This window comes from Aythya ferina (assembly GCF_964211825.1).
Source record: "Aythya ferina genome assembly, chromosome: 5".
NCBI lineage: Eukaryota > Metazoa > Chordata > Aves > Anseriformes > Anatidae > Aythya > Aythya ferina.
In genome coordinates this window covers 33,128,823-33,156,801 of record NC_140301.1, presented here as the reverse complement: position 1 = coordinate 33,156,801, position 27,979 = coordinate 33,128,823, and the positions used below count along the sequence as shown (strand labels likewise).

The following is a 27,979-nucleotide window of genomic DNA, read 5'->3' as shown; positions in this document are numbered from 1 at the left end:
GACAGCATAGAGAGAGTTAACGACATTTATAAAAACAAAACGAGTAATATTTACAGACCATTGCCTAAGCAAGAGACTCTCCAAAAGACAGAAGTCACAATTTCTCTAGTCGAAATGTACAAAGTGCATGTCTTTCCCCTTTCTTCCATCTGCAGCAGAAGATGGTGGGAAGGCCTCCTTTCCCTCATACCTTACTGCCCTCAGTGGGGATAAGATCTGGGTCAGACTGGAGACAAAACCTGCTGATTACTGGGTTATCCCAGGGAGACTCTGGTGGACAGGAGCTTAGAAGAAAGGAAGGCCTGGAAAAGTGACTCACTTACTTGGACAGTCTGCCCAAAGGATTCCCTTGGGAAAGGAAATCTCGGATCAATGCCTCTGGGAGGTTAGTTGGAAGGAAAAGTTATTCAGCTATTCTATTAACTAACTTTTGGACACAATTCCACTTCTTCCACCACTCCAGGTTTCCCAGATACACTTGAGTCAGTTTCTCCTTGCAGTCCCATTGCTCTGGGTTCAAGCATGGGCTCCAGAAGTGAATCTTTTTATCCCAGTCAGAGTGGGACACGATGACCGTGCTCCCCAAGCTGCTAGTTGGCTAAGCTCACGTCTAGCCCCACACTATCGGTGCCAGGGTGGGGATGAAAGGTTTTGGACAGCAAATGAGAACAGTGCCGACAGCAGAACATTGCACGGGATTAGCTACCTGACATAATCCCTCTTGGAAACTGCCTAAACAGAGGCTCTTCTGCAGTACTGTGCTGAAATGACATCCTGTAGCAGGACCAGGCCAAGAAGTGTATGGTTAAGAGGCAGAACAGATACATGGTCGTCCTGCTAGACTACAATGCACCAGCCTGAACGTGAATGGGAACAAGGAGCAGTGTGCAGGGTATGAGATACGGGGACTATGCTGCGCAGAAACTCAAAACCACAGATGTCAATACAGGAAAGAGCAAACATTCACACAGAACAGACAGCGAACTGAGCCCAAGGAAGACTCGCTTCAAGGAGCTGATGTGTGATACATCCTCTACCAGTAAGATGCACTCCACAGGCTACACACTAGACACTGGTCACTCCATTTGAGAGTGCCTCACTCAGGGAAGGAAAGGCTGTAAAGCCCTGAGCCCAGGACTGTTCCCCTACAGCTCACTCATTATGTGGATCAGCAAGCTTTTGGGAGGCTGCTTTAATCATATCAAAGTATGGTTTTATTCTCCAAAAAATTCCTACTTCTCTCACAGTCATCTCCCTGAAACGGCAGGCTGCTCTGAAGCTGCCTGTTGGAGGCAACAGCACTACGGCTCACCTTGCACTAGTAAGATTCTTCTTCAGGGAAAGTTTTAAGTGCCTTTTAAAGGTACAGACAGTTTGTATCTCTTTGTTCTTCTACTACAGTTATCCCTCATTTCTTTTTCATCCCCACACGTGTACCACCTTGATTTACTTGGAAAGTGTTTACATCCCCACCAGTCTAGCCTAGAGAAACAAATATAGAGATTTTCCTGTTTTCTTGTAGGATGGGTACTCAGCTTGATATTCCAGCAGCTTTCTTCTCCTTTGCAACTACTGAATTAATCTTAGCATACCTTGCTGCCTAGTACTAGTGATGAGAAAGGACATTCACTATTTCTGAGATGTGCAGATGCTGCTCCCTCTATCAATGCAGCAAGTCACATGTGCTGATCCATTGTCAGAAACGACAGATACACTTGGGAGTGAACAAGTTGAAAGAAAGCTTTTGCCCTCTTAAATGAGGGCAGATTTTGGGCATGGCTGAAAAGAAACATTTAGCTCTTTGGAGAGCAGAAAGCCAAATATTCCCAAGTACAAGTAACACAGTGCCCTTTTGTGGCAGCTATTGGAACTACACATTTTTATGAGACGCCCCAGATTTTCTGTTGCAGATCACAAGTTGCAGTCCTTCTGTGGTTGCAGCAGCCTCTACTCTTCGGGTCACCTCCAGCACTCTCACTCTTCACTTGCAAGCTGCATATTGCTGGCTGAAGGAGAAAGCAGAAGAGAGAGTTTGCCTTGAGCTCCCCCACATAGTGAAAAATTGGCAAAACATGCAATCAGCTCCTTCCCTCCTGGAATATGGGACATCTCAGGCAGAAGACTGGGCCTGCTTTCTCCCCTCCTCCACCCTGTGCCCTCACCACATGGGCAAACCTGGCTGCAAACTCAGCCTGGAAGGGGAAGAAACCTCCCTAGAGCAAACCCAAACATAACTGTGGTCTGTGCTTGTTCTAGTCATATGGTACTGCTCTCTGCTGGACTACCGAGTTAACAGCTTGTCAAGAAAAAGCAAAAACAACTAGAAGGCAGGCCACTGTCAAATTACATGGCTATGCAATTAAGAGTCAGGAGCCACCTTTCTCCCCAGGCAAGTCCATTTTGTTCATTAAACTGTAGGGAACAAATAGAATTGAGCCTTGCTTGCTGTCAGAACAACACAGTTTAGGCCAGATCATGCCAGAGACTACTCACAATCATAAACTCTTGCCAGGGATCTCTGAAGCAGGGAGGCCTGTCACTTTGGCTCGTTTGTACAGTTCTTCAGTGCACAGCTCTTCTGCTCCCTCGTGTTTGCGCTTTGGCGAAGCCTGGTCAGACTGCGGCAGTCTCACTGCTGGAGAGGAAGAAGAGTCACTGCAACATTTCCTTTGGCTTTAGATCTCCTCACACGTATACCCTAGCCTAACATGCCACAGAGCTGGGAGCAAGGAGAATGTGCAATGTACAAGCACAGAAAGATGTTGCCACAGCCTTCTTAAAAGATTTTGAAATACTTCTTTTAAAAGCAGAATAATTAAGTCCACCAGAACAAACATGAAAGTGTCCTCCTTTGATAGAGGAAAGCTTAATTACACCAGATTAGCCCTACAGTGATCTGCACTCCTCCCTTAAATGGCTGCATATGATCCCATATGAGCAGTAAGAGATTCACTATTCTTCAGCCCTTTTAGGCACGAAGGCTCACTGGGGACCTCTGAAGAAAGCCTAAAGGAAGATGAACATGATCTATAGTTTCCTAGCTACATCCTCCTCTTATTAAGAAAAGAATCTCTCTCCTGCCCATGACGGTATGTCTTAAGTACCCAAATACTTCCAACTCACCTGTACTGGTGCTGCTGCCCTGCCCTGAAGCCGAGTCTGCAACGGGGCCACTGAGATCTTCCACACATGAAGGGACTGATGCCAGTAAACCTAGAGAAACGCAAGATCATCATAATAGAAGCAAGAAATATTTGGGCTGGGATAAGCCTTTCACATGCAAACACCTTTGTGATCACAAACCAGCACGTGTCATATTCTATGTCATATTAAAGACAAAATCTTTTGCTTTTTTTGTTACTTACAGAGCCCCCTGTAGCGTGACAGCTGCTGGTAGATCTGCTTCATGCGTTCGATGTTCAACCGACTGGTCTCAGCATGGTTCACCATGGGTTTGGGGTAGTCCACCCCAATGATGCACTTGGCTGCCTTCTGCACAGACTCTGGGGCATTCCACGGTTCGTAGATGTATCGTGCGGGGAAGCCCTTTAGTTTGGGCAGATACCTCCTGCAACAAGTTAAAAGATGCACACAAACCACTTAAAGTACAGCAAGATAGCACCCACGGTGCACAGGAAGTACCATATCAGCTAATGAATGACTCAGGCTGACAGATCAAGCCAGAAAGAAGCTCCAGACACTCTACTTACTTAACGTAGTCACCGCTGGGGTCTGTGCGACGTCCAAAGCCCACGGGGCAGTAACAGTGGAAGAACTGCTGGAAGAACGCGCTGCATGAAAGCCACATCCAGCTGCCTGCATTGACACTGAAATCTGCATCCAGCAACAATTCATCAAATACCTGCAGCAATTGAAGGAGAATGCAGTGAGAGCTTCCCCAGCTAGGGCTTCTTGCCAGGAGAAACCAAGAGGCCAGTTCAAAGGGCAAGCACTGAACAGCTCTCAGAAACCAAAGCAGCAGCAAAGAGGCAATCTGCTGGCTTAAGCCAGGTGGCTGGTCAATATATCACACTTCCTGACACCTTCACATAGGGAGGCACTGTCTGCTCACACTGATACAATGCTGGATAATCTCTCATGCAGCTACAAACTAAATCACTACCTAGTGTTACAGCAAGCCTTGGGTATTGATTCTAACTGGGGAGGTGTAACAAGTGCAAAGCACCAACTGTGAGAAGCAGGCAGATGCTGAACAGAAGACCAAGCACCAAAGCAGGAAGAGAGAGCCCCTCTGAATGACCCAGAGCTCACTGCCACTCCAAGAAGCGGGCAGGTTGCAGCAGTAACTCGCTCACATCCATGCACAGATGCAGCACTTTTAGCACCTGACTCTGACACACTTTCAGCTACGCTCTGCTTTGACAGCCTTCTGACAAGACACTGCTTCTGCCTCTACTTTCTGCATAGGGCAATATGTGCACCCAGTAAGTTCAAGCTGTTTGTCCCTTCCGATGTCCCAAAAAGAGTGGCTTTTACCTCTTTTCTTGAGAGAATCTAGACTCAGATTTCACAGTCACGGAGCGTTCCCTGACTGGCACGGTGATGGATTACACAATGAGGAGAAAGGTCCAGTTACAAAGATACATTGAACTTGCAAAGGAAACAGACGGACTGATAGCATTTTACCAAAATAGCTCCCCCAAACCCAAACCCAAATCCCAGTCCTTGTTTACCAGTGGGACCCACTAACAGTTAGCTGTGGTAACTGGAGACTCTTGATACTGTTTGATCCCTCATGGTAGAAGGCAGACTGTTGGCAGGCAAGGAGCCTGCTAACAATTCCTGTCTTCCACACAACTTTTACATGCCAAGCAAAAGCCATACCTGTGTGCCAATCCTTGCAGCAAGTGCCAGGGAGACTTTGCTTTCCTTATGGCCTCCTACAAGCCTCTGGAAATGCTAGACTCACCCTGACTCCTGACTCCCAGCTGATCCAGAGGTCGCCCCTGGTCAGGAAGCAGGCCACAGCGTGCCTGGCCAAATGGTGGATCCACCCTTCCTGCCTCAGTTGGGTCATGATTGCATCGATCCAAGGGAAACCTGTCTTGCCCTCTGCCCACTTTGCCAAGGCTTCAGGGTTCTTGTCCCAGGGGATCTGAATGCAGATGGGGTTCCCCTCCATGCGATCAAACTTTGGGTTGTTTGTGGCTGCTGTGTAGAAAAATTCCCTCCATAGAAGCTGTCCGTACAGAGAGAGGGGAGGAGTGCTGTTCCGCTTCACCTGCAGAGGAAGGAACAAAGGCATTCACAAGCAGGGGAGGACTGGCTTCATTATGCTGAGCTGCAAGACACCCATGCATTTACACACAATTCTCAAGTCTGATACTGACAACTTCCATAAAGGAGCTCAATTCCAGATCATCCTTTAGCAGAAACCCCGGGTGGTGATGTCAGAGCATGCTTTTAGCCCACTCAGTACGCTGGCAAGTGACTTGAGCCACCCATAACCAACAGTAAAAAGCCCGACGTGGCTCATGACAGGAGTCCAGGCTGAAGAACAGGGTACCAGCAGATATAAGGGCTGCTCAACTACATACAGGAAAATCACTTTTCCTTACCCGAGAGACTCTTCTGTACCAGCAACAAGCTTTACCCAACAGTCGAACACAAGTGAAGCAATTGCTGATTTTGCAGCTGTTCCAGCACGCTGTCTTGGAACCAGAATCAAGCTATGCTCAAAACCAGACAACCTTTTGTCTTACCTTCTTATACAGCTCCCAGAGACGATAGTAAAATAAGCGGCAGGACAAACAGCCAAAACGCAGGTAGGGACTGAGTCCTGTCGGGCTGGCCAGCAACGAATTGGCGTTCATCCTCGGTCTTTCGTAATTTGCAACCCATGCCTAAATACATTCAGGAGAAATTAGCCCCAAAAGAAAATAAATCCCAAACTGTCAGCCACTGCTAAAGGGCAGGCCTCTGTGCAGGTGGCACGGTCACTCAGGTGTGGCAGCACAACCTCTTTTATTCATTTCCAGCCACCACTGGGAGAGATCTCAGGTGGACAGCTCCAACCCCACACCCCATACATGTATTTCTGCAGCTGGGTCAGCTTCCGTGACTGTGACATTGTTTGCCTCATGCGTACTATAGTGAAGAACACAAGCCCCATAGAATAAATTTGGGTATTTCAGCTAGGGGCTAGAGGAATACCGCTCAGTGAGATATGAAGAGACTGATGTACAACGGGAAGGTACTCTTTTATGAGCATGTGCTCCTAGTAACTCAGATAAAGACAAAAGGAGATGGTGCATAGCGTGCAGCACAGATGGAGCAACTTGCAGGAGGGTTTCCAAGTTTGCGTTCCTCTAAAGGAAACAGTGGGAGGAAAACCAAGGAAAAGAATCCTATGTGCTTCTAACAGCAGTATAGTTAATATACAGCTCTTATTCGTCACGTCTGAAGAAGCCCAGGAACTCCCTGCTCCACAAACAGCCTAAGATGGCAGGAGTACTTGAAAAATACCAAATGCCCCTGCCATAGGGCAATGTAGTGACCATTGCTAAGATGAGCAGGAAAAGAGAGCAATGGCTGATGCAACACATTTTTTGTTTGGACCCACAGCCTGCAGGAATGACCACGTAAATAGCAGGGGGTTACCTTTCTTTCCAAGTGTTTATCCAGCCGTGCCAAAGCTTCTGTCTCCCCTCCCTGCCAAACTGCAGGGGCAAGACCCTCTGTGGGGAAGCCTGAAGGAAAGAACTTAGTAAGATTTGAAGCCAAGTCTACGCAAACCATACAGATGTGAATAAATGTAAGCAATGGCAAAACAAGTTAAATACTGCAGTTGCTTAACGGGGCTTATTTACTGCTCTAGTCCTTCTACAGCAGGCCAGTCATTTGGAACATGAGGAAAACCTGTTCGTGACACAGACTACCAAGTTCTCTCCCTGCAATGCTTCAGGCAACTTTCTGGGGACCTTCCCCACTAGCCACATCCCAATTATCCTGTTTGTTAGCAATATCCATTTGGCTCTCTGTTCCTTGGGCCAGAGCAGCTGGCGAAGGAACGCATGCTTCACAGGTTTGCCTCATGAAATACCTTGCCATGACCACCAGCTGCTCACTAGAGAGCCTGTTGCTCCTCAAAAGGCTCATTTTCTGTGGAAAGCTGGGGCTTTAGTGATGAAGAACCAGCACAAAAGTGGAAGCAATAATGCAGTTTCCTCACAGTGCTCCTGGCTGACAAAGGAGCTTCCCCTGACAGTGAGTGGACCAATGTAAGGTTGCAGGTCTTGCACAAGGCCAGACAACAAAGGAAGCAGATCTATCCAGGACTGCAGCCCTTAGGATAGTCTTGTTTGAGAAGTCCCCCTTTTCCGTAACTCTTAAGGTACAAGGTGACACTCCTAAGAAACCAGCACAGAGCCTCCAGAGTCACACATACACAGACAGTATTCTGCATTAACCTTTCCTTCCCTTGCATTTAAATTCACTTCCTTGACGTAGGCCTCACATTTCTCATGCCTCAGTTCTCTATTTATCCTCCTCCTCCCAAAAAAATACAGGTATATAAGGAAGAGGAGGCAAACACCAAGTTTCCAAGAACGAAAAAGCATAGCAGGATAAGTGAAAGAAGTTTCAGTAATATCTTTTGTCTTGCTAAGCTCTCAAGTCGGTGGTGCTTGGCAACAAGTGAATGACATGATGTGTGCCTGGTACAGAGTTTACCTCTTCAGGTCTGTTACACAACCTGTCTAGGACAGCAGCTGGGAAGGACACGAGACACTGATACAGTGGTTGTATGCTCAATAGCAGAGAGTGTAAGGACAGATGCAGAACGTTTCAGAGCAGTGCTAAAGGGATGTTGTGCATCCATGGTAGTGCAAGAGGGAGCAGTCTGGTTTCTCAGGGTCTAGCACTGGCTGAAAACATTACTTTGCTTCTGTGGCTAGAAGCAGCCTAGGTCAAAAGACAACACTGGACCTGTCCTGGGCAGGTGGCAGCCACCAGAAACAGTTTCAGTAGGGTCATTCTGGGTGCCAGTTGCCCCTTGACTTCACTCTCAACACATACCCAGCTCTTCCAGGGATGGGACCCCGTACACATCGTCGTGGTTCTCCTGGATGTCCACTTTACACGTCTCCATCTGCTGGCTTGTTACGCTGCTCACCGGCTTCTTTGGGAGCTCCATACGGCTAATGATGGCCTGGAAGCGTTTGTAGGTGAGAGGTGGCTTGTTGCCATTCAGCTCAATTATCCTAGAAACAAAATAAGCAAGGTGGCTTAACAGCCTTGCTACCACAGGAGGGACAAGGAAATGACAGCAAAACTGTATCCTGTTATCTCTGCTCAGGATAGACTTTCTGTTTGGATAGAGAAATACTTACAGCCCCAGATTCCACTGGATGCATCCCTCAAAGGGATATTTAAAAACAAGAATGCAAATCAAAAAAAAACAAAAAACAAAACAAAACAAAAAAAAACCAACACGGAAATCCATCTCTGTGGGAAAAAAAATAAATCACAGAACAGCTCCAGCTGAATCAGGCTTAGCCACACATCTTTCTCCCAGAGCTCTTCATCAAATCCCTGTATGAAATCTCAGTCTGAATACTCTGTGTCTCCCCAAGCTGACAAATCCCAGACCTGCATCTGTTTCCTAGCCTGATTCTGACCTTACTTCCCCCCGTCCGACACAACAAGTCCCAGACTGATAGCAAACCCTCCTCCACCTCTCCCAGACCAGACAAATCCTATTTTGCGTCATTCCTCTCGATCCTGGCGATTACAGAAATCACCATCCTCCCTCACGCCATAAGGTCATGAGCAGACCTGTTCTGTGCTATTCCCCCGTGTCAGACCACACCATGGAAAAGGCAGCCACGGCTTCCCCGTTTCTCTACTTCTTTAAGCACCCAGGGCCCGCTAGGGCTGCGTGGACTCAATTTTTCTTGTGACAGAGAGCACGGAGGCCTTTGGGAGTGTGCCTGGGCAAGAGAGAGGAAGGAGTTAACAGCAAAGCAGGCAGCAGGGGAAAGCCAGCATTACGTAAAGCGGAGGCAGCCAGCCCCACAGCTCACACAGAGCCGCAGCAGCGCTGCCTTCCCCACCCAGCACGGTCAAACAGCTTATGCAAGGGGCTGGGCTTGGAGCCCGGCGCTTCAGCGGACGCCATGTGCCTTCCCTGCCCTTCCCGGCGGCCGCACGTGTGGCGAGGAGGAGCGACACGCCGGCCTGCCCCGGCCCTGAGCCCGGCCTCACGTGTGCTCCGTGTCCCCGCGCTGCCACCATCCAGCAGAGGCTCGGGGCAGAAGGGAGCTGTGGAAAGAGGCAGCAGGGTGGCAAAGATGGAGGAGATTTCATAGGAAGCCTCCTGCCGTTTCTGCTCATTTTGATGTGTAGTAGGTGCTTGAAGAAAAAGACACCGGCCTATGGGATAGTGTAGGGAGGGCAATTGGGATGTGCACAGAGAGCAAAACAGGATAAAGGTGTAGGGCAACAGCGTGGCACAGCACCCTGCAACCAAAGGTACCGAGGGGAGCCTTACAAGCAGCACTGCTGCTGGGAGAGAAACGAGGCCCTTCCAGTTACTGCAAGAACTCCAGAGAGCCTTACTCAATCCCCGAGGAGTTCAGCACTTGGAAGTGAAAACGTGACAGCGCTGCACAATGTGTGCCCCGCGGTGCCTGGCACGGGGGCGGGGAAGCTGCTGCTGCTTTAGCACTGCCTCTTTTTGCAGTCCTCTCCCACCGACCTGCCAGCGCTGCAGCTCCGTCTGAGACCCACGCTGCCGGGCTGCATCTGCCATCCACAGCCTCTGCGAGCAGCTATTTGCAGCACAGCGCTGCGACTTGCAGGTGGATGCCTCCTAGCCCTGCCTGACATCCTTGAGACTCTGGATGTGAGAGAAGTTACCTACAACGGCTTCCAAAGGAGCCAGCTGCTGGATCTGGGACACAGATCATTAAGAGACGGGACTAGGACAAACTGCACATTTTACAGCACCTGACGCTGCCATTATGCAACAAAATTTGCATCTTGCACAATACTGCCATGAAAAGAGATGTCAGAGCCTGGGTTTTGTACAATATTGGGTATTATACAATGCACACCAAATATTTTAATGCAGTTCAACCTACTGCACAAAGCTTTTACAGGAAGCCCCATAAGCAGGAGCCCTTTTTCTCCTCCTAATGTCATTCTAACCGAGGCAGTACAGTCTTGCAGAACATTACCCCATGACAGACTGGGCCACAAATTAAAGACAGGACCGTCCCCAGGATTTAATGCTCACACATCATCCTTCTTCTCCAGTCCAATTCAGCCTGCATGTGGCACAAACTGCATCATTTTAGTTCTCCTGGAGCAGACCACAGAACAGCAGAATTGCTGTGTTCATCATACAAAACCCGACCTTCCTGGTGTTAGTGAGCACTCACGAAGATGGCTGTGCTACCAGAGCAGCAGTACGCTGCCCAGCACTATCTGACAGCAGTACCTGGATGCCAGGTATGAGGGTTTTTGACTGTCACACAGTCATTTATTATACCAAGAGCTCAGGCAACCAAAACCTGACCGCAGTTCCAGCACTGCTAGGGTTACAGGGGATCCTACAGTCAGCCACCTGCGACAACTCAGCGCCTGCAGCCCTCCAACGCACGCCCCCAGAGGTGTCAGCGTCTGACTCACATCTCCACAACAGTGCCCCAGTGGGATGGCTGCGGGGCGAGGAAAAGCTGCTCCTCTCAAAAACCTGACAGCTCGCCCAGCTTGCCAATGGCAGGGCCCCATCCTGGCAAGGCACTGGCTGTGCTCCCACCTGCTCAACGATGCACCCCACTACCAGCTCACACATGCTATTTAGTGAGCCCCGTCAGCTTATGCAATTGCTCCAGTCTAAATCCTTGTGCCAGTGAGCCTGTGTAATAAATGCATAGATGAAAAGAGCAGTATTTCTCCTGATTCAAAGAGAAATACCTTGCAGAACCAGCAAGGTCTGCAAGCTTCCCCAGTGCTTGGTTCCTCCAAGTTAGTCAGCACTCCTATTAAAAGGCATTTAACTCCTGTTTCAGCCTGATACCAGAGTGTCTGAGGTGAAGCTGCTCCTGATGCGTGCTACAAACAAACAAACAAGCTCACAATGCTCCTTTCTGGCATAAACCACTCCCCCCAGCATGACCCCGGCCAGCTCGGGATTACAGACACCGCAGTGCTGACCGTCAGCAAGCAGTTTACAGAGGATTTAGATCCTCAGGAGAAGAAAACAGGCAGATGCAGCGAAGGGACAACAGAGCCTATCGTCTGGAAGTTGTCAGACAGAATAATTGCTAAGTAAAGGCTGCGAGCAGGCTAAGCTGATACCGAAGAGATTATCTTTGCTGACTTGTACACTCCAAACATTGCCAACCTTGATTGGGAATCCCCAGGTTTTTTAGGACTATTTTCCGGCATCAGTGTTCATTTTCTATGGCCCTCTCCTTGTTTTGGGGGAGAGGAGAGGAAAGAAGCTCTGACAACCACACAGCTATGCTGGTAGTGCTGAGGACATTGTAACCTTCCTGCTACATAAAGCTGGTCAAATTCACAAGTTAGGAGAACAGGTTTGTTGTAGGCGTTAGAAAGGAGCTGCTGGTGGTGGTACCCAGAGGATACTGCAGGGGAGAAGGGAAGGACTGCTGGAATCATTTATGTCCAAGTGAAGGACTAGTCTGTGTTGTTTAAAAACAGGCCTGGCTATTTTGTAAAGAAACTTGATTAAAGAAAGATGAGAAGTAGGACACCACCCCCAGGTTATGAATTATGCAGGAAAAAAAGAGTAAGCTGAGCAAGGGACAACTCATACCATGAGCTAAAAGGCTGGATAAGATGACTGGAGGGCAAGATCCTCTGTCTGAGAGAGACTTCCAGAGCTGCATTACCACCTGCTGAGAAATCCCAGAGATGCCAAGAAGCAGGAAATGTCAGAGTAACTGGAGACTTCAACTGCCTCCACGCAGGCTGGATAGCTGTCACAACCCACGGCCTGGTATGAACATAAATGCCATAAATGACTGCTCCACAGAACGATTCATCAGGAACCCTTAAGATGGAAAGGCAATTCATGATTTGTCTTAGGCAGCAGGTAAGGTATAGCTGAAAGTGCTATTTATCATGTCTACTCTAACCATGACTTCGGCATGCATCAATTTAGCATCCTTCCGGGATCAACAAAACAATAATGGCTTCTATTTTGAGAAGAGAACAGAATAAAAATAGGAAGCACGCTGAGCAAAAAGAAGCTGAGAGGTAAAATGCTGACAGACAACACAGAGATTATCTGAAGATGACATGTCAGGGGAAAAAAAAATTCAATAAAGGCACATAAACCATTAAAAAAGATTTCAGAAAGATCACTAGTCAAAATAATAAAAGAATAGCATCATCAAAGATAATAGAAGGCAAAATCCTTTGGGAAACTGAAGACTAGAAAAAAAATGGTAGGTTAAACAAAAGCCACAAAAGCAGTTCCCCGTGCAGCTCCCAACCCAAAAGAAAGCTTGAGAAAAATTAAAAAGAAAAGCATAAACAGAAAAAAAAAATCCCTTTGCAGACACTCCAGGATATCTGTAGGGCAAAGCAGCAGATTAGGCATTAAAGAAAAACTGCATTTATTTTTTGCACATGTATTCAGTATGGAGACATTCAGGGAGGTTTCCACACTGCATCTCTCTAAGGAAACGCATCAGGAGATGTTACTGACTGGGAGGTCAGCAGGAAATAGCACAAAACAAAGCTATGCTGGAATAGCAACAGTTGCCAGGACCAGCCAGCACTCACAAAAGACTTCTAAAGGACATGAAGAAATAGCTGCTGCATGTACCACTTGCCTTAAAACCGTCCAAACGCTATGAAGAATAAAGGCAAGCATGATTCCAGAATTAAAAAGCATTTTAAGGCATCAGAGGGACTACAGAATAGAAAATCTGATATGGGCATTAGGCAAAGTGGTAGAAAATACTAATAGAATCAGTGAATGCATGTGTATATGCAATACACTGGAGGGCTGATTTGGCTTTGGTAATGGGAAGTTGTGCCTCAAAATCTATTAGCCACATTTGAGCACAGATGCAAAGGAGATTTGGTTGATTTATTCTACGTGAATTTTCGGAAGCCATCTGACAAGATCCCTAACTACAATTTTTTTTTTTAAAGAAGCCAAGGATAAATTTAGATACGTGACAAAGTCCCTGCAGACAGAAGATTCTTGTTGAGATGCATGATAAAGTAAGAACCATTTTTTGCAACAGAAGGAGAAATCCTACACAGAGCTGAGCTAAGGCTTCTGCTGCTCAACATTATTCATAAATTATCTGGGAAAGGACACAAAAAGAGCATGATGCCAAAGTTTACTGATGCAATAAGTTACCTGGGACAGCTGAAAATGAAAGGCAACCTAAACATTTCCCTATACACCACATGTGTCTTCTAATGCAAAAAGTAGACAGCGGTGTCAGTCTGCTCATGAGACAGGTGAAAAACTCCCCTCACCCCAAAGGCAAACATTTCCACACAGTATGTCCTAAACTGCAATGCTTCCCACTTCCCACAGGAAATTATGTATGCTGAAGATTTATAGGAAGAAACTTCAGCATTACTGGTACAAGAAAAAGAATCCAAAGGAAAAAAAAAAAGAAAGCAACCTATACGAATGGTACTGAAACGTGAATGAAGTCAAGCATACCTTAGAGTCTCTGCTGAAAGACTGTCTCCACTGTTTAAGATGATCATCTATACATATAAATAAATAAACCTCACCATAAATGCAAGTCTTCCCCACAGCAAATGCACAATAAAGACAAGGCATACAGAGTTTAGAATAAGATTAGTTTGCCCCAATCTACTTGTTCTACTTCTTTCAGCTGTCCTGGCACATCCATCAGTTAAAACCCTGCCTTCATAACCTGTTTGAGACAACAGCTCAGACACCTTTATTACAGTGAAGCAAAAAAAAACAACAGTCCACGCAGTGAGGACATGCTCAAGGAAATCAATCAATAAGGACGCAGCTAAGCAACTTAAATGACTGTGAAGTACAGAGATTAGTTAGCTTGAGGCAACACCTTTCCATGCATTCACGTCACTGCACTTTGACGCGCTCTAATAAAAAGCGTGAGTGCACAGAGTAATCCTGTTGACACCTTCTAGGCTCACCCAGGATGACAGCGATCAACGCACAGAGATCAACGTAAACGAGGAGCCTGAAGTCATCCCAGACGCGACAATCCCACCCGAGCCCAAGCAGCACCTCTGCCCCTGCTCTGCCCGTACCTGTCCAGGTCATACAGTGTGTGGGAGTTCTCGATCACCACCTCCACGCCAGCCTCCTTGGCCAGTTTGACAATAGCTGCATCTCTCTCCTTCCCAAATGGCTCCGAGTCATATTCAAAGGTGAGACGAGTGACTCCCCATTCCTGCAAGAAACACAATACACAGAGGTGTCACACAGAAGGCTTTTCTGACCAGTATGGTTACTAAATTGCAGAAATTGTAATTGCCACTGTCAAGTCCTGGGAACCTAGAGAGGGTGGTATTTTTATGTGGAGACTATGATCAATTAATAACAATACACACTATTTTTTTCCAGTATCTCTTTACAGCCATCACTTAGTAGAAGACCAATGACCAAGCCAAAGGCAACAAATGTGGTAGAGAGAATCACAGGACAAAGGATGCCAACTGAGTAACCTTTCTGCTCTGAACAGTAGACTATGATACTGCGATTCATATTTAAAATCATCCTAGCAGAGCTGTGAACCCATTCTGTATCTTCACACCTGTCAGAGATCCCTCATAGACCATACAGAACAGGCCTTATGAAATAGCATTCAGCCTCTTCCAGGCTTTTCCAGCACACAGCTTGCTCTCAAAGACTATGGCCTAGTTTTCCTCAGAAACTGAATCCTATGAGAAGAGGTTTAATGGTTTCCACAGTGACCCTCCAGAGGCATCCATCAAACAGAGCAGCAGCCCACAGATTTGTTTAGCAAACACTCCAGTCAAACACAGCCAGAAATCTGCAGAGACACTTAAAAAAACCCTCACACAACTAAGACATGAACCAGTCTCCAAGAGAGACAGCATGAGTCACTGCCGTGTGTACAGGACAGGCTCTTCCGCCTCAGAACCAGAGGCATCAGAAACACAAACAAAGCCAAGAAGCAGATGTTATTAGGTCACTGATGACCACTGAAAAATAAATACCAAAGGCAGGGATGGGAATCTAGAAGCAGAAAGCAGCCAGACAAGCATCCCTGCCTTTCTAAACTCTTAGAGATTGAATCCTGAAAGTAATATTAGGAAGGACAGAGAACTCTAACCGTTATGTACCACAATACACATTTCAGAGAGGCCCCCTATTCTTTTTTCAAAACATGAACACAACAGAACACATTACTCAGAGCAGGCGTTAAACAGACACATTCCAAGCCCTACAATGCTCCCCACATAGAAACTTGATTTAACAGCTTCATTTTAAACTTTTCTTTTATAGGAAAGACCATACCAGCTAGAAGGCTTGGAAAAGATAGTGTTGGTCTTGAAGAAACATGTATTACTACTTTGAAAGAAAGGAATGAAAAAAATGCAGTTAAAGTTAAAAGAGATTTTAGGTAAGAGTCTAAAACTTCAAATTCAGTTATTTTCTGCTGTTCTGAGAAGCCCAGCATTGTACGTGCTACACAGGAAGCAGAACACAACCTGGAAACAGCAAACTATATTGCAATAAATTGCTGCATAACAAAATATAAAACATGCAAAATAAAAGTCGTGACTGACTTCTCTTAGTATCTGGACTATAGCAAAGTAAAACCTGAAACACAGTAGGAAAAAAAAACATGCACAAAAGGGATCGTGAGCAAACTTCAGTGAACAAACTACACACTTTTCTTTTGTAGAAGAGGTAGGTTTACAGATATTTGTTCAGAGGATAGGAGACGAAAAAACCTACACTACAAAGGTTAACGCAGAGCTAATGAGTACACTTCATCTGTCTGCCTCACTGGACCCCTGCACACAGTGCCTTTGCAGCAACTGTTACTGCTGAACATACTTCAGCCACTGGCAGCAAGAGCAGAAATTACACTGGACCTGAGTGTTGCATTACTGCATGTGATGGCTCCCCAGAACAGCTGAGAGCAAAGCATGAGCTGCGGCTGTTCTCTTGTCCAGCCTTTGCTGTTCAGTGCAGCAGCTCCTTTGCATGAAAGCCAAACATTTACCCTTTAGTAGCACAAAAACCAACATTCTTTTCAGCGCTCTTACAGCACATGTAAGATATTCATTAACCCACCTGCCCAGTCAAAAATCACTGTATTGAAACCAAGGTCTGGCTGATTCCACAACCATCTCTCCAAACCCCAGATTCTGCCAACTACTTGTAGTTCTGTGATCAAAGTGGATACGTTTCTCCCACACAGCTTCAATTATCCTGTGAATACCTAGTCCTTGAACTAAAATAAGGAGGGCATGGACTACGAATAGCCAGAACTTATTTGCAGATCAAAAGATAAAAATAACTCAGATTCTAAAAAGGCTAAAAGCAGCGCAGAAGTTGTGTCATGTGTTAACCTGCAGAAGCCAAAATAAATATCAGGGCACTTCATGACCTGCATAGTCTGATTCTCCTCCCCAGCACCACCCTCCTCCCAAAAATACACATCAGGACCGCGTACAGCAGGAGGGTATTCACTCAAGTTTACCTCTCTTTCTCAGCATCTGGGCTAGTGCAGGCTTTGGGGACACTGGTTCCTTCAACAATAAGTAACGTACAGTCCTCATGACAAATACAACCCATAAGATGATAGGAAACCAAGCTTTTTTCCTTTAGTTTTGTCTTCCTAGCAAAGACACTCTCAAAAAGCTTCAAAGACAATGATAAATACAACCTTAGGGTAGGACAGAGAATGAGTCACATACTTTTACTGCTTGAGGAACCTTTATATTCAAGGAGATCCTCTTGTCAGCCCTGCCTGTCTCATGATCTGCAGCTTTGATATATCACTTTAGAAACACATCCCACCAATCCATCATCCACCACTGAGGTCACTGCATGTTCCTCTGTCCTAAATGGTACATCAACAAGGAGCTCAGACCCGAGCTGTGTACCGCTGCTGTGCTGACTAACTGCAGCCTTGAACAGAAGCAGAGAAAAAAAAAAAAGGTCAGCTAATGTGCAGGCTTCTGAGTTTTTGAAATTATAACACAAAGCCTTATTTGCATTTCACCTGTAGATCATTTTCTATTTGTCTCTAAAGGTGTATGGATATGGCACTTTTCCTGATTAAAAGCAGCAGGAAAACGATGTCCAGAAAGGAAGAAACTCTCAACCCAGAGGAGTGGGTGGATTACAGCACAGCCTTGTGAGGCTTGAGCTGCAGAAACAAAGGCAAAACCCACTAACTGCAAAGAGAAGCTCAAGCACCCTGGTAGTGGGTTACACAGTGGGCAGTACTGAAGTTAAAGAGAAACCAGGGGATTGCCAACAATGAGCAGATAATTAGTGAGCAAAAACAAAGGTACCAGTGGGACATTAGTTTTTTCTCGCTACACTTCAGAAAATTAGTGTATCCTCTTACTTTAAAGAGTCTTGGGAAGACATCTGTCGGCTGTCCTCGCACCACAAACAAGCGAGAATTGAGTTTCCTTAAACTGTTGTCCAGATCTTCCAGGGACTGGAGCAGAAATCTGCAAAGAAACGAGAGCAGTTACTGTCAGTCAGACTGGCTACAGCCAAAAGACAAGTGAGGAAGATTTACACGGAACTCCAGCAAACCTGCATTCGCAATCAAACTGAAAGTTAGGACGAGAAATAGAAAAGAAGAATTATTATTCATTCCCAGTCTACCTACCAATGTTACGAGATTGCCGTACCAGCCAGCTCTTGGCCATTCATATGCATGTTCTGCTTGGCCAGATGCAAGAGCTCTCAGTTTTTTCTTTTTTTTTTCTTCTTGCAACCCCTACTCTTCCCATGTTCTCTCTCAGAGCTGTGAGTACCCCCTGACACCTGCTCCTTCCACATTACATCACCTGCATGGAGAAGAGCATAAACCATACAATTCACATTCTTTCATGGGTTCTGTGACACACGGGATTTTGCATGAAGAAGAAAGATGTCCATACACTGTTTTCAGGAAAGCAATGAATTACCACAAGTTTTAAAGTTCTGGCTCAGAGTAGGGAAGGGCACGGCAGAGAAATGTACACTCACAGCAGGGAGATGTACGCTCCTAGCTCATCAACAGCAAGAGACTGAGCACCAAAACCTCCCAAGGCAAGAATTATCCATACTTAGAATGGCTGCAAACAGAACAGCAATTTATCTTCCACCACCAAGACACAAAGATGAGAGCACGTCAAGGCATTCAACTATTTCCATCCATCCCCAAACCATTAAAAGGCATTTAAGTGCTTTCTGCATTATGCATTTAAGCTCTTAATGTTGCATCTTGCTGGTCCCCCATTTTGCTACGAAACATCTCCAAGTGTATCACCTTTACTTTTGCATCCACACATCATAACTTTGTCTACCTCTGTGAAAGACACCAGCTTTAAAACTTTAATCTCTGCGACAGCACGTGGCACTGCTGGCAAACTCACAACCATGAGTGAGCGACTGTCTGCCAGCCTCTGCCTCTCCCACACCGCTACGTGCCCGCTCTGCACTGTGACCTGCAAGACACGAGTGTGTCTGTATCAGCTCACTTAAGACCCTGCATAATTAAGAGGAAAGCAAAGCTACAACTGCTCTGCAAGCTGGGTGCTTCTTCCCCACGCAACTGCACTGCCCGTGATGGGAATTGCAAGCTTTGAGGCAGAACAAGCTCCTCCTGCACTTCTAGGAGAAAGGCCCTAAGGGTTCAAGGCACGAAGGAGCAAATATCCAAGTACAGAAGACCAAGAAGCAGGTCTGGGTAACCAGAACAAACCGCCCACCTTCTGGCTGTTAAATAGGAATATCACCTTTCCAAGGTGTTGTGAAAATTAAACACGTTAGTCCTATATGGCTCCCACATGCTGTGCAATTACATGGTAAGGGATTTTCAGATTGATAAATGTCTGGAGGCTAGGTAAAACACAAATGCTGGTGGAGCACAGACCACAAAACACAAGTAAATGAAGAAAAAACAGCAAAACAAATCCCAGGCTCCCCTTGGGAAACAAGGGAACTCCAGTAACTGTGTGGAGCTTGCTAAGACATTTTTGCCTAGCAGCCAGCGGTGCTAATTTCTGACATTTTCAGTAGGTGCACACCTTCAAGATAACATGATTTTGTATTTTAAATTCATACACTCATATATATTTCTATGACCAGAACGTAAATAGAACCACTGCCTGCTTCCCTCCCTCCATACCCTGGGTGGAAACAAACAAGGATTACACGGATCAGGAATTACTCTTTTGGGGGCCCTGCTTGGGTTCTCCCGAACGAGGGCAGCTGGCAATAACAGCAGCACGTGAAAGGCATTTCTGCCTGCTGCAAGCGCGGTGTGTGGACAGATCAATTCAGGCTGCTAGTGAGCAGTGACAGCACCCACGAACTCCTGCAAATCAAACGCCTGCATCGTGGTGATTTCTGCACATTTATGGTTTTTTAGCCACTCTCCGAGGTGTGTTCTGGAAACGCTCGGCAAGCGGCCGCTCCTCTCGGACAGAGCTGAGCTGGCAGCAGAGGCACTGGGGACACCCACGGCTTCCCCGGGCGGCCACGCGCCGCCACGTGAAGCTGCAAGGTGCGCTTCCAAGGGTTTCTCTGCCCAGGTGGCTGCCCTGTCCACAGCCCCTGACAGCGGGATGCGCTTCGCCTGTGTGCGGGGGAGCGTGGCGGAGGTGAATCCCTACCTGGGTTGGGTTTCCAAGCACTTGGGCATCCGAGACCTGACCCAAGGGCGTTATGTAATAATGTCACTGTATGGAAGGGCTGCGCAGAAATGACTCACCCTTTAAGTTTGCTTATACCTGGGGGGGCTTACGGCTCCAAACAGCCACAGCCCCCGGGGGTGGGATGAGGAGGGGCAGCACTCCCAAACCCACCAGCAGCCGCAGGGCAGAGGGGAGGCATCACGCAGCTCTACCTGACCCTAAATTAGGGGGGGGAAAGCCCTTCCCAAGGCGATGCTCGGGACCACCACCGTACCCCCACCTCCCCCTGGAGAGAGGCAGGCAGCCAAAAAAACACCCTCCCCTCCCCCCCCCCATACTCCTCGCAACCCCAACCCGTGCGGGGGGTTCCCCCATCGCCCCGCACTCACCGCCAGCGGTTGATGCCCACGGCGGAGGAGGCGGCGAACCAGGGGTCGAGGATGTAGATGCAGCGGAGGGAGGCGGCTCCCCGCAGCGCCTCCTGCAGCGCCGGGTTATCGTGGAGCCGCAGCCCCCGGCGGAACCAGTGCACGGAGCTGGATGGGGCCGCAGCCGCCGCCGCCATCACGGGCGACCGCAGCCTCCGCTCCTCGCCCGCCCCCGGGACCGCCCCGCCACGGCATGGCCGCGGCGGGGCGGTCCCGGGGGCGGGCGAGGCGCTGAGGCGCCGGGCTCCGGCTCCCTCCAGCGGCCACAAAAGGAGCCTCCCCCCCCCCCCAACTCTGTCACAACAAACACTTTATCGAGCGTTTTTGCGTGTTATATGGTTAAAAGTTTATTTATTATTTTTTTTTTCCTCAAGCGCTGAAATGGTGGTGACCGGCTAAAATGGCGGGGGAGGGTTGTGAGGGAACGAGCCCCGAGCAGTGAGGGGGGGTACGAAGCTGGTGCGGTGTAAATCTTCTGGAAGGAGCTCAGGGCATGGAGGATGAGTGTTGTGAACCCCAGGAGATGTTGTGGGATCGCCCTGAGGGAGGAATCGCCTCAGAACAGCTTTTCCTCTCCCTTCTGTCACTGAGGGCAGAGGCACGCTTGCTCCTCATTAAGGCAGGCAGGCCGCTTCAGAGAGCACGCTTTCCCTCACAGGAAAAGGTGCAGATGCATCACACCTGCTTTTAACATCGTTCCCAAACTAAGAACCCAGAAGGCAAGAAATACAGGCATTAGAGACCTCATCAGGATGAGTTACTGACCCACTGGAACATGGATTTGAGGTACTGCTGCTTCTTAGGCTTCAGACAGGAAACACAACCAGACAGGAAAGAGGAAAGAATTTCCAACCCTTCACATTGAACAAGGAAACAGGAATAAACTGTTACTGTCAATTCCTTTGCAGCAGAACCATTTACTGAGGACTATCCCCAACAGCTTGGCTATTTGGCTCCCCCTCATGGAGGTTCAGGATTGTGTAACTTCACACTCTGAATTCAGTCAGCTGTCATTCTAGATCCCTAAATACACAAAGCTCCCATCCCATTCTTTGACCACTATATGCCCACCCCACAGAGATGGGAATTGCTCAGATTAGGTCAGTCGCAATGGCCATTTTAGAAAGACATCTGTGAAAACTGATACTTCTCTAGAACACATGCTCTCACCCCGTCTCTGAGCTGGGGAGATCCAGTAGACAAGACATAATTCATTTAGCTCTTTGGCTCTGGTTCCTGACACAGCTCCCCGTACCATTTGCAGGTGAATTTTTCCTGCTCCTTGCTCTTCTCCGCAGGAGGAAAGGAGCTCTGACGGTTAATTCCCAGGTACAGAAACAGGTGCAGGCTGAATCTGCCTACACACCAGTCTCATTTTTTTCACTGCTTTTTAGATTAGGATCCTCTTCCACTTTTCTCATCTCCAGCCCTTTTACCCATGTGTAGGCAAAGGAGCCCCCCAGCACCATCAAGTTACTTGTCCACCACAAGAAGCTCTTTGTCTCCTCAAAGTAAATAACAGCCAGCACCGTTTGGGCACAGGCCTTGGCTGTCCCGGACACATTGTGGGTGAGTGGGCTTGTGAACTTAATCTGGAGTCCAGTCACATACCCAATGGCAAAGCCAAACACTCCCCCCAGGGTCATCATGCCCCAGAAAGTGGGGTTTCCCAGCTTGTCGAAGTGGTAGAGGGTGTGGAACTCGCCCAGCATCATCATGAGGGGGAAGAACAGGACACAGGCATTCAAGTTGTTGTAGAAGGTCAGGTGCCAGATGCTACCATCCACCACAGGCAGCACCTTCTTGGTGTAGATGGCATTGAGGGAGACACACAGGCTTGCTAAGATCCCAAAGAATATACCTGCCCATGACAGAGTGCCCTCTGCTCCTTCCTGGTCAACGCCCAGCCAGAAGCCACCTGCAACAAAAGAAATCAGGCATAATATGTACATCTGATGAAGGACTCAAAATATACAGTTGGTGATTCATCATCTACCTAATATTGAACCACAGCCACAAGCAGAGACAGGCTAGAAGGCTTCCCCTTTCTATTATACTAACCCGCAAAGTGTCATGACTACTGTCCTGGGAAGATTTATTTTAGGAGTGCAGGTAATTTATTGTGCTACCATTCAGTCTCATTCTCACACTGAGCAGGAAGCAGGAGTTTAGAAATTACAAAAGGACATGAACTAAAGCTACTGTTTGTGTACAGGTCACTTTTAGAAGATCATATGATTTTTATTTTTATTTTTTGAAAAGACAGCAAACTGGACATGTACGTAGCAAGAAATACTCCTCTTATCTTAGTCTTAAAGAAAAAAAAAACTAGGGAAAAGTATCACAACTCACCTAGGCTTTGCTGCACTGTTAACAGTAACAGAAATAAGTCAGAAAAGATGGAAAGATGGTAAACGCATGAGTTAAAATACAAAAGACCTTGATCAAAAGAAGACTACAAAGTAGAAAGGCATCCTCACTGTATTAAACTTCTTCAATGGGCAGAACACTCTTTAACCAGCTCTGAAACAGGAGCTACAGGCTCTTTTGCTCCAGGGCAGAGAGGGAGACTTCGCCCCATCCAGCTCTTCAGCAAAATGTAAAAGGAGAGATCGGCTACTGAAGGAGTGCTGCAGTGCTTCTGCATTAGCTACTTTACATTAGAAGCCATGAGGGAAGTTGCCTGCAAGTCAACCAACACATGCTGTAAACTAAGTCCAAGTACAAAAGAGCTCAATGCAAAGACGAGGATGACTGTGTCTGCCACAGAGGATGCTTGGCTGTGCTGGCATACACAGACAGGCAACGCTCCTGCAGCAAAGGGAGATGGAGCCAGGGGACAGAGCCTTAGAGAAACCTGGAAGGCTGGTAAATGCCACAGACTTGGGTAACACCTGAGCACGAGGCTAGCTAAAGCCAACTGCTGGCATCACTTGGTGGGGGAAACAGTCGCTGCTCAGCCAGACTGGCTCTCCTGTTTGCCTCTCATATAGAGAACTTGTCGCATCTTTCTGAAGTCCATCTGCTTGTCTAAGCACCACCATGAACACACGTCCACCTGGAACTGAAGTCAATGTTTCACCATCCTTGGCATCAAAATGACCCTCTAAATGGAAGGCAGCTTTTCACTTTATTGGGCCTTTGGAGCAGAAGGCTTGTAAACAATTCCCGTTAAGCTAGTCAATGCCCTGCCCTACTTCCTCACCACACAACCAGATTTTCTGGTGGTGCTTTATGCTTGATTTGATTAGCTAATCTTGTCTGAATTGGCAAGCTCCATTGTATGGTCCCAACAATGCTGGCAGTCTAAACAAACACTTATTGTTTTCAAAGTTAATTATTAACATTCACTTGAAAATAGGGAAGAAACAACTAGTTCTGTAATGGCCTTTGTGGGGGAAAAGACATGGTATCATCTTAAGGCAAATGAAACTTCATTAGAGGATTGACAGTTATTGCTGCTTAAGGAGAGCAACAGTCAAGTGATAGTGATTTCCTTTCCTAATGACACCTGTGTGCTCCAGACACAGGAAGCAGACTGCCTAAGTCAGAGCAAGAAAAGAGCCCTCTGATGACCCCATCGCATCCAAAAGCACTCATGTATGAGGGTGACTTCCCAAGAGGAAGGAGGGTTCTGCTTGGTTCATTATTTGGGTTCAGCATCCTGTTCTGAGCGTTAGGCCAGAACAGCACTACCAGCCACTCGAAGTGGTTAGGGCTTTGCCTGCCACCAGGGGTGGGAAGGAACACATGCAAAACGCAGGTAGGAAGGGTTTTGTGTGGGAAGCAGGAACTTTGCATTCCCCTATCCTGCAGGAACAAAGACTGAAGACTTGAGGTGCACCAGCAGCAACAGCCAGAGAGCAACCAAGAACCTAACAGGCGTTAAGCCCATAGGCTGCAGCCCAGAGCAAGACACCACAGTCCTGTTAGCCCGGGACCTCTACAGTCACCTGCCTGACCTCAGGAGCATCCCCTCCTCGGGCTCTCTGAGGTTTGGGGTGGGCACAGACCCCCTGTTCCCACTCACCTATGATAACACCACAGGCCAGGAGGGCATAGAGCGAGGTGGTCTGCTTGAGCAGCAGGTAGGAGAGCAGCACGTTGAAGACAGTGGTGAGCGAGCGCCCCACGTTGTAGAAGGCCACGCCGACGTGCTTGAGGCAGAGGTTGTTGGAGGTGACCATGCCGATGAAGACGACGGAGAGGGGCAGCACGCTGCGGGACACCTTGAGGTCGAGGCGCAGGGCGGGCAGCCCGGCACAAGGCGCCCCGCAGGCAGCCCCCAGGCTGAGCCCTGCGCACAGGGCGGCCGTCATGGCGCACTGGAAGAAGGTGACGAAGAGCGGGGCGTCGAGGCGCAGCGAGGGGCTGTCCAGCAGGTACTTGTTGAGGAACACCATGGTGATGGAGGTGAACCAGTAGAGGCAGACCACCAGCCCGATGCGCAGCGCCCGCAGCACGAAGGGCGCCCGCCGCTCCTCGGCCGGCAGCAGCGGGTCGGCGGCGCCGCCGCCCAGCGCCATCCGCAGGAGCCCGGTCCGCGTCAGCTGCGCCCTGCTCATGGCGGGCACAGGCCGTCAGCACACGGCCGGGACCGGGGCCGGGGCCGGCCCCGCTCCGCTCCGCTCCCCACCGCCTCGCCCCCCGCCTCCGAGCCCCGCTCACCCGCTGCCACCACCGCCGCTGCCTCCGGCCCCGAGCTTCCCGGAGCGGCGCAGCCCCGCCCGCCGCCCTTTATTCACGCCCCGCGGGCGCCGCTCGCCGCCTCCCCGCGCCGCCATCTCGGGGAGGGACCGCGCCGCCCCCCTGGGCAGGGCCTGGGGGGAGCCATGAGGGGACCTGGGCCGGGCCCGGCACCGTGGGGCGATCCCCAGGGCTCGGACACGGGTTGTTTGTCCTGGCCCTCGGAGCGGCTGTAGGGCTCCTGGCCTACGTGTTCTGACGTGGAAAGTAAAGACTTGTGATGTGGAAAATAAAGATTTCTGCTCCCCTCCCCACCTTTTAAGTCACTCCTCTTCCGTTTATAGTTTCCTACATAAATCTCTTCCCTATACCGTTTCTTCTTGCAGCAGCTTGCAGGTTTTCTTTAATTTCTGTCTCAATTATTTCCCCATGTTACTTGCTGCAGCGACAAGGAGCAAGGCACTGAGCATTGACAGCTACGTTGCCATCCTCACCTGTAGGACTTGGCCTCCCGGTAAAAATAACAAGGTGGGGCTGATCGTATCTCCAGAAGCAAATCCGCTGCACGCCCTGCTGGGACTGCAGCTTTTGTAAATACGTGAGGGGCCCGAGGGATGCTCCATGAAATAATAATCTGGCCCCAGTGCTGGCACCCCAGAGCTGGCAGGGACATGGGCTGAGATGTCCTCATGGGACTGAAGTACTCATACAGACACTCTGGGTATGCTCATACCAGCTCCAGTTGTGCTCAGTAAGCACAGGCACAGAGCTGTTGTTTCAGACTGCCATCAAATTTGGGAGGGCAGCCTCCATCCCTACAGAGCTGCGCTGCTTGTGGCACTGAAGGAGGCTCGCCCTGCCAAAGCTCTGGAAGCTGCAGGATCTGAACGTCAGCTGGGCTGCCGGTATTTCAGCTGGGTTGGGTGTTTGACATCAATGTGCTCTGACACGGAAAGGATGTGGAGGGGAATTAAAAACTAAAGGATGAAAGACTTCAACAGAGGTCAGCTGTTCACGGAGCAGCCTCTCCCTGTCATTAAGGAGGTTACTGATAGCCACACCTGTGCCAGAAATAATTCCAGCCCTGCAATCTCCTATCAATGTCCTTTATGTGCTAGTTGGAGCAGGTGTGATATAGGTCTTGTGTGTTCAGTGATTTTCTAATGTGGGTTTTGCCCACAGCATGCCATGGAGTATAGGTCTGTGCTCTGCTGTCTGAGCCTTATTTACATAAGTAAATTTCTCGTTTTTATGGAGGTAAATAAAACTTTTCCGGTATGACCTGAATGAAGTAGACATGGTGACATCTGCAAACAGCTCATAAAGATACGGAGAAGTGTTGGCTGCCTGAGCCCTCTTCCTGCAGTGTTAACTTGGAAAGCTAAACACAAAAATGTCACTGCCACTACTATTAACTACTCCAGTACTGAGGTGCAGCCTGCGCTGATCTCTGCACCCCGCTGCAGCAATGAGCTCTGCAGGAACTAACTGACCCCTTTGAAGGCAGTCTGGGTGCTGGGATAAGCTGCACACACACATTCTCCTGCTGAAGTGATTATGCCACAAACCCAAGTCATTATTCTGGGTGTAAAAGACCCATCTGCCCATACTCACAGGCCAAAGCGTCCCACCTTCTCTAGACAGTGTTTTATAACAAAGGAGTGTTTTCCCTACCAAACTCTCTAGCATGTTATAGATTCAAACTGCCGAACAGGACAAAATAAATTAACAAAATTAACAAAATAAAATAAAGTTAATACCAGATTCCACAGTGGTGTGCTGGAAATTTCTGACCAGGAAGAGCCTGGCTTGGTTCTAGAGGTCCCAAAGGCCCCTTACACATACACATGGCTTCAGCATCGCACATGCATTTTGAATTTGAAAGAAATTACCTCTTCCCCCAATAATGTTGCAAATATGACCCCATCAGAGCCAGGCAGAGAACAGTTTTTCTCCTCAACTTGCTCATGTTGTTCAAAATATCTTCTCTAAACTAAACACAGAAATTAGAAATGGAAAAATGAATCCCCAACCCTCAATCCCATCTCGTCTGCTCGTTCAGCACATAGAAGATTGCTTTGTCCTGCGCAAGTTTGAAATATCCCAATCAATAAAATGTTCATTGCTTCTCTTGGGAGATTATTCTCCAGGCTTATAATACATGCATGGCACGTCTACGTGGGAAAATTGACCAGAATAGCTATTTCAGCCCTGACAATATAATTCCCTGATGCTGACAGTGTTTTCCAAAATAAAAGTGATTTATTTGCAGATAATCACGTAGTTCTGTGATAGTTGCGCTGGTCAATCTCCCTAGGCAGAGCTCGTCTGCAGGGATGGCAATGGTTTTGACAAGTGCTTTGAGTAAAGGCTTGCCTGGGTGGAAAAGCTGTCTGGCAGAGTTACCGTGCCATAGCTGGCCTGCCTGCCTGCCTCGAGGGATGCTCTGCTTCGGGGCACAAGAGATTTCTGAGGAAAGGTGGTAATTAATAGGTTATCATGTGAGCTGGAGACATTGTGGCAATGCGGGCTGGCCTCTGGCACAGCACCAGCCTTGGGCTTTCCTGAATTAATTCCTGCTTGAATGAAAGCTCATCTTTTAGAGGAAAAAAAAAAAATCAATCTTGTCTAAAAATACATCCAGGAATACTAAATTTGGTGGGACACTAGCAATATACTCCAATAGCTGTTTGTTTCCCCCTAATAGCACACACTGCTCCATGCTTGGACTTGCTGGGTTCAGGATTTCAGTCTCTGGATCCTGTTACGACTTTGCTGATGTTTTTACAAGCACACGCTTCCAGGCTGATGAAGTTACATTTTAATCTAGTTTTGAGAAGTTCAATACATTTGACTTCCTTATAGAACGTGTTTATTACGCTATAGCAGCAGTGACTGCCCTCCTTACGCACACAAGGCCTGGGCATTTTCCTGCCTGGTTGCACATTAACGCGGCACCACGTCACCAAGAACCAGCCCAGGATTGTTCCTGCTTTAAGAGA

The 27,979-nt window shown here is 48.0% G+C and overlaps 2 protein-coding genes across 4 annotated transcripts; both read right to left on the bottom strand.

Moving 5' to 3' along the window:
• Window positions 1–11: 11 nt before the first annotated feature.
• CRY2 (cryptochrome circadian regulator 2) lies at window positions 12–20,445 on the bottom strand. 2 transcript variants are annotated; one of them, XM_084519507.1, is made up of 12 exons: window positions 20,253–20,445; window positions 17,577–17,685; window positions 14,272–14,414; window positions 8,038–8,222; window positions 6,622–6,710; window positions 5,724–5,864; window positions 4,931–5,242; window positions 3,711–3,862; window positions 3,366–3,568; window positions 3,124–3,213; window positions 2,494–2,635; window positions 12–2,006 (listed from the first exon to the last, which is right to left on the bottom strand). In XM_084519507.1, exons 1-11 carry the CDS (start codon window positions 20,426–20,428, stop codon window positions 2,496–2,498), a joined length of 1,740 nt encoding a protein of 579 aa, XP_084375633.1. In that variant the 5' UTR covers window positions 20,429–20,445; the 3' UTR covers window positions 12–2,006; window positions 2,494–2,495. The 2 variants fall into 2 exon arrangements, with proteins under 2 accessions (XP_084375633.1, XP_084375634.1); XM_084519508.1 differs by having other exon boundaries at window positions 2,494–2,632.
• A 167-nt stretch (window positions 20,446–20,612) lies between these two features.
• Window positions 20,613–25,059, bottom strand: SLC35C1 (solute carrier family 35 member C1). Of its 2 annotated transcripts, XM_084520809.1 has the most exons (3): window positions 24,960–25,059; window positions 24,322–24,848; window positions 20,613–22,209 (listed from the first exon to the last, which is right to left on the bottom strand). In XM_084520809.1, exons 2-3 carry the CDS (start codon window positions 24,815–24,817, stop codon window positions 21,650–21,652), a joined length of 1,056 nt encoding a protein of 351 aa, XP_084376935.1. In that variant the 5' UTR covers window positions 24,818–24,848; window positions 24,960–25,059; the 3' UTR covers window positions 20,613–21,649. The 2 variants fall into 2 exon arrangements, with proteins under 2 accessions (XP_084376935.1, XP_084376936.1); XM_084520810.1 differs by lacking the exon at window positions 24,960–25,059 and having other exon boundaries at window positions 24,322–24,918.
• Between the last annotated feature and the right edge of the window lie 2,920 nt (window positions 25,060–27,979).

Coding starts and splice junctions, on each gene's coding strand:
- CRY2 (XM_084519507.1), bottom strand. CDS start 20,428: ATGGCGGCGGCGGCTGCGGCCCCATCCAGCTCCGTGCACTGGTTCCGC. Junction 17,686..20,252: donor GTGGGCATCAACCGCTGGCG/GTGAGTGCGGGG, acceptor GTTTCTTTGCAG/ATTTCTGCTCCAGTCCCTGG. Junction 5,243..5,723: donor TCTGGGAGCTGTATAAGAAG/GTAAGACAAAAG, acceptor CTTCCTCTGCAG/GTGAAGCGGAACAGCACTCC.
- SLC35C1 (XM_084520810.1), bottom strand. CDS start 24,856: ATGAGCAGGGCGCAGCTGACGCGGACCGGGCTCCTGCGGATGGCGCTG. Junction 22,210..24,321: donor GGCCTGTGGTGTTATCATAG/GTGAGTGGGAAC, acceptor CTTTTGTTGCAG/GTGGCTTCTGGCTGGGCGTT.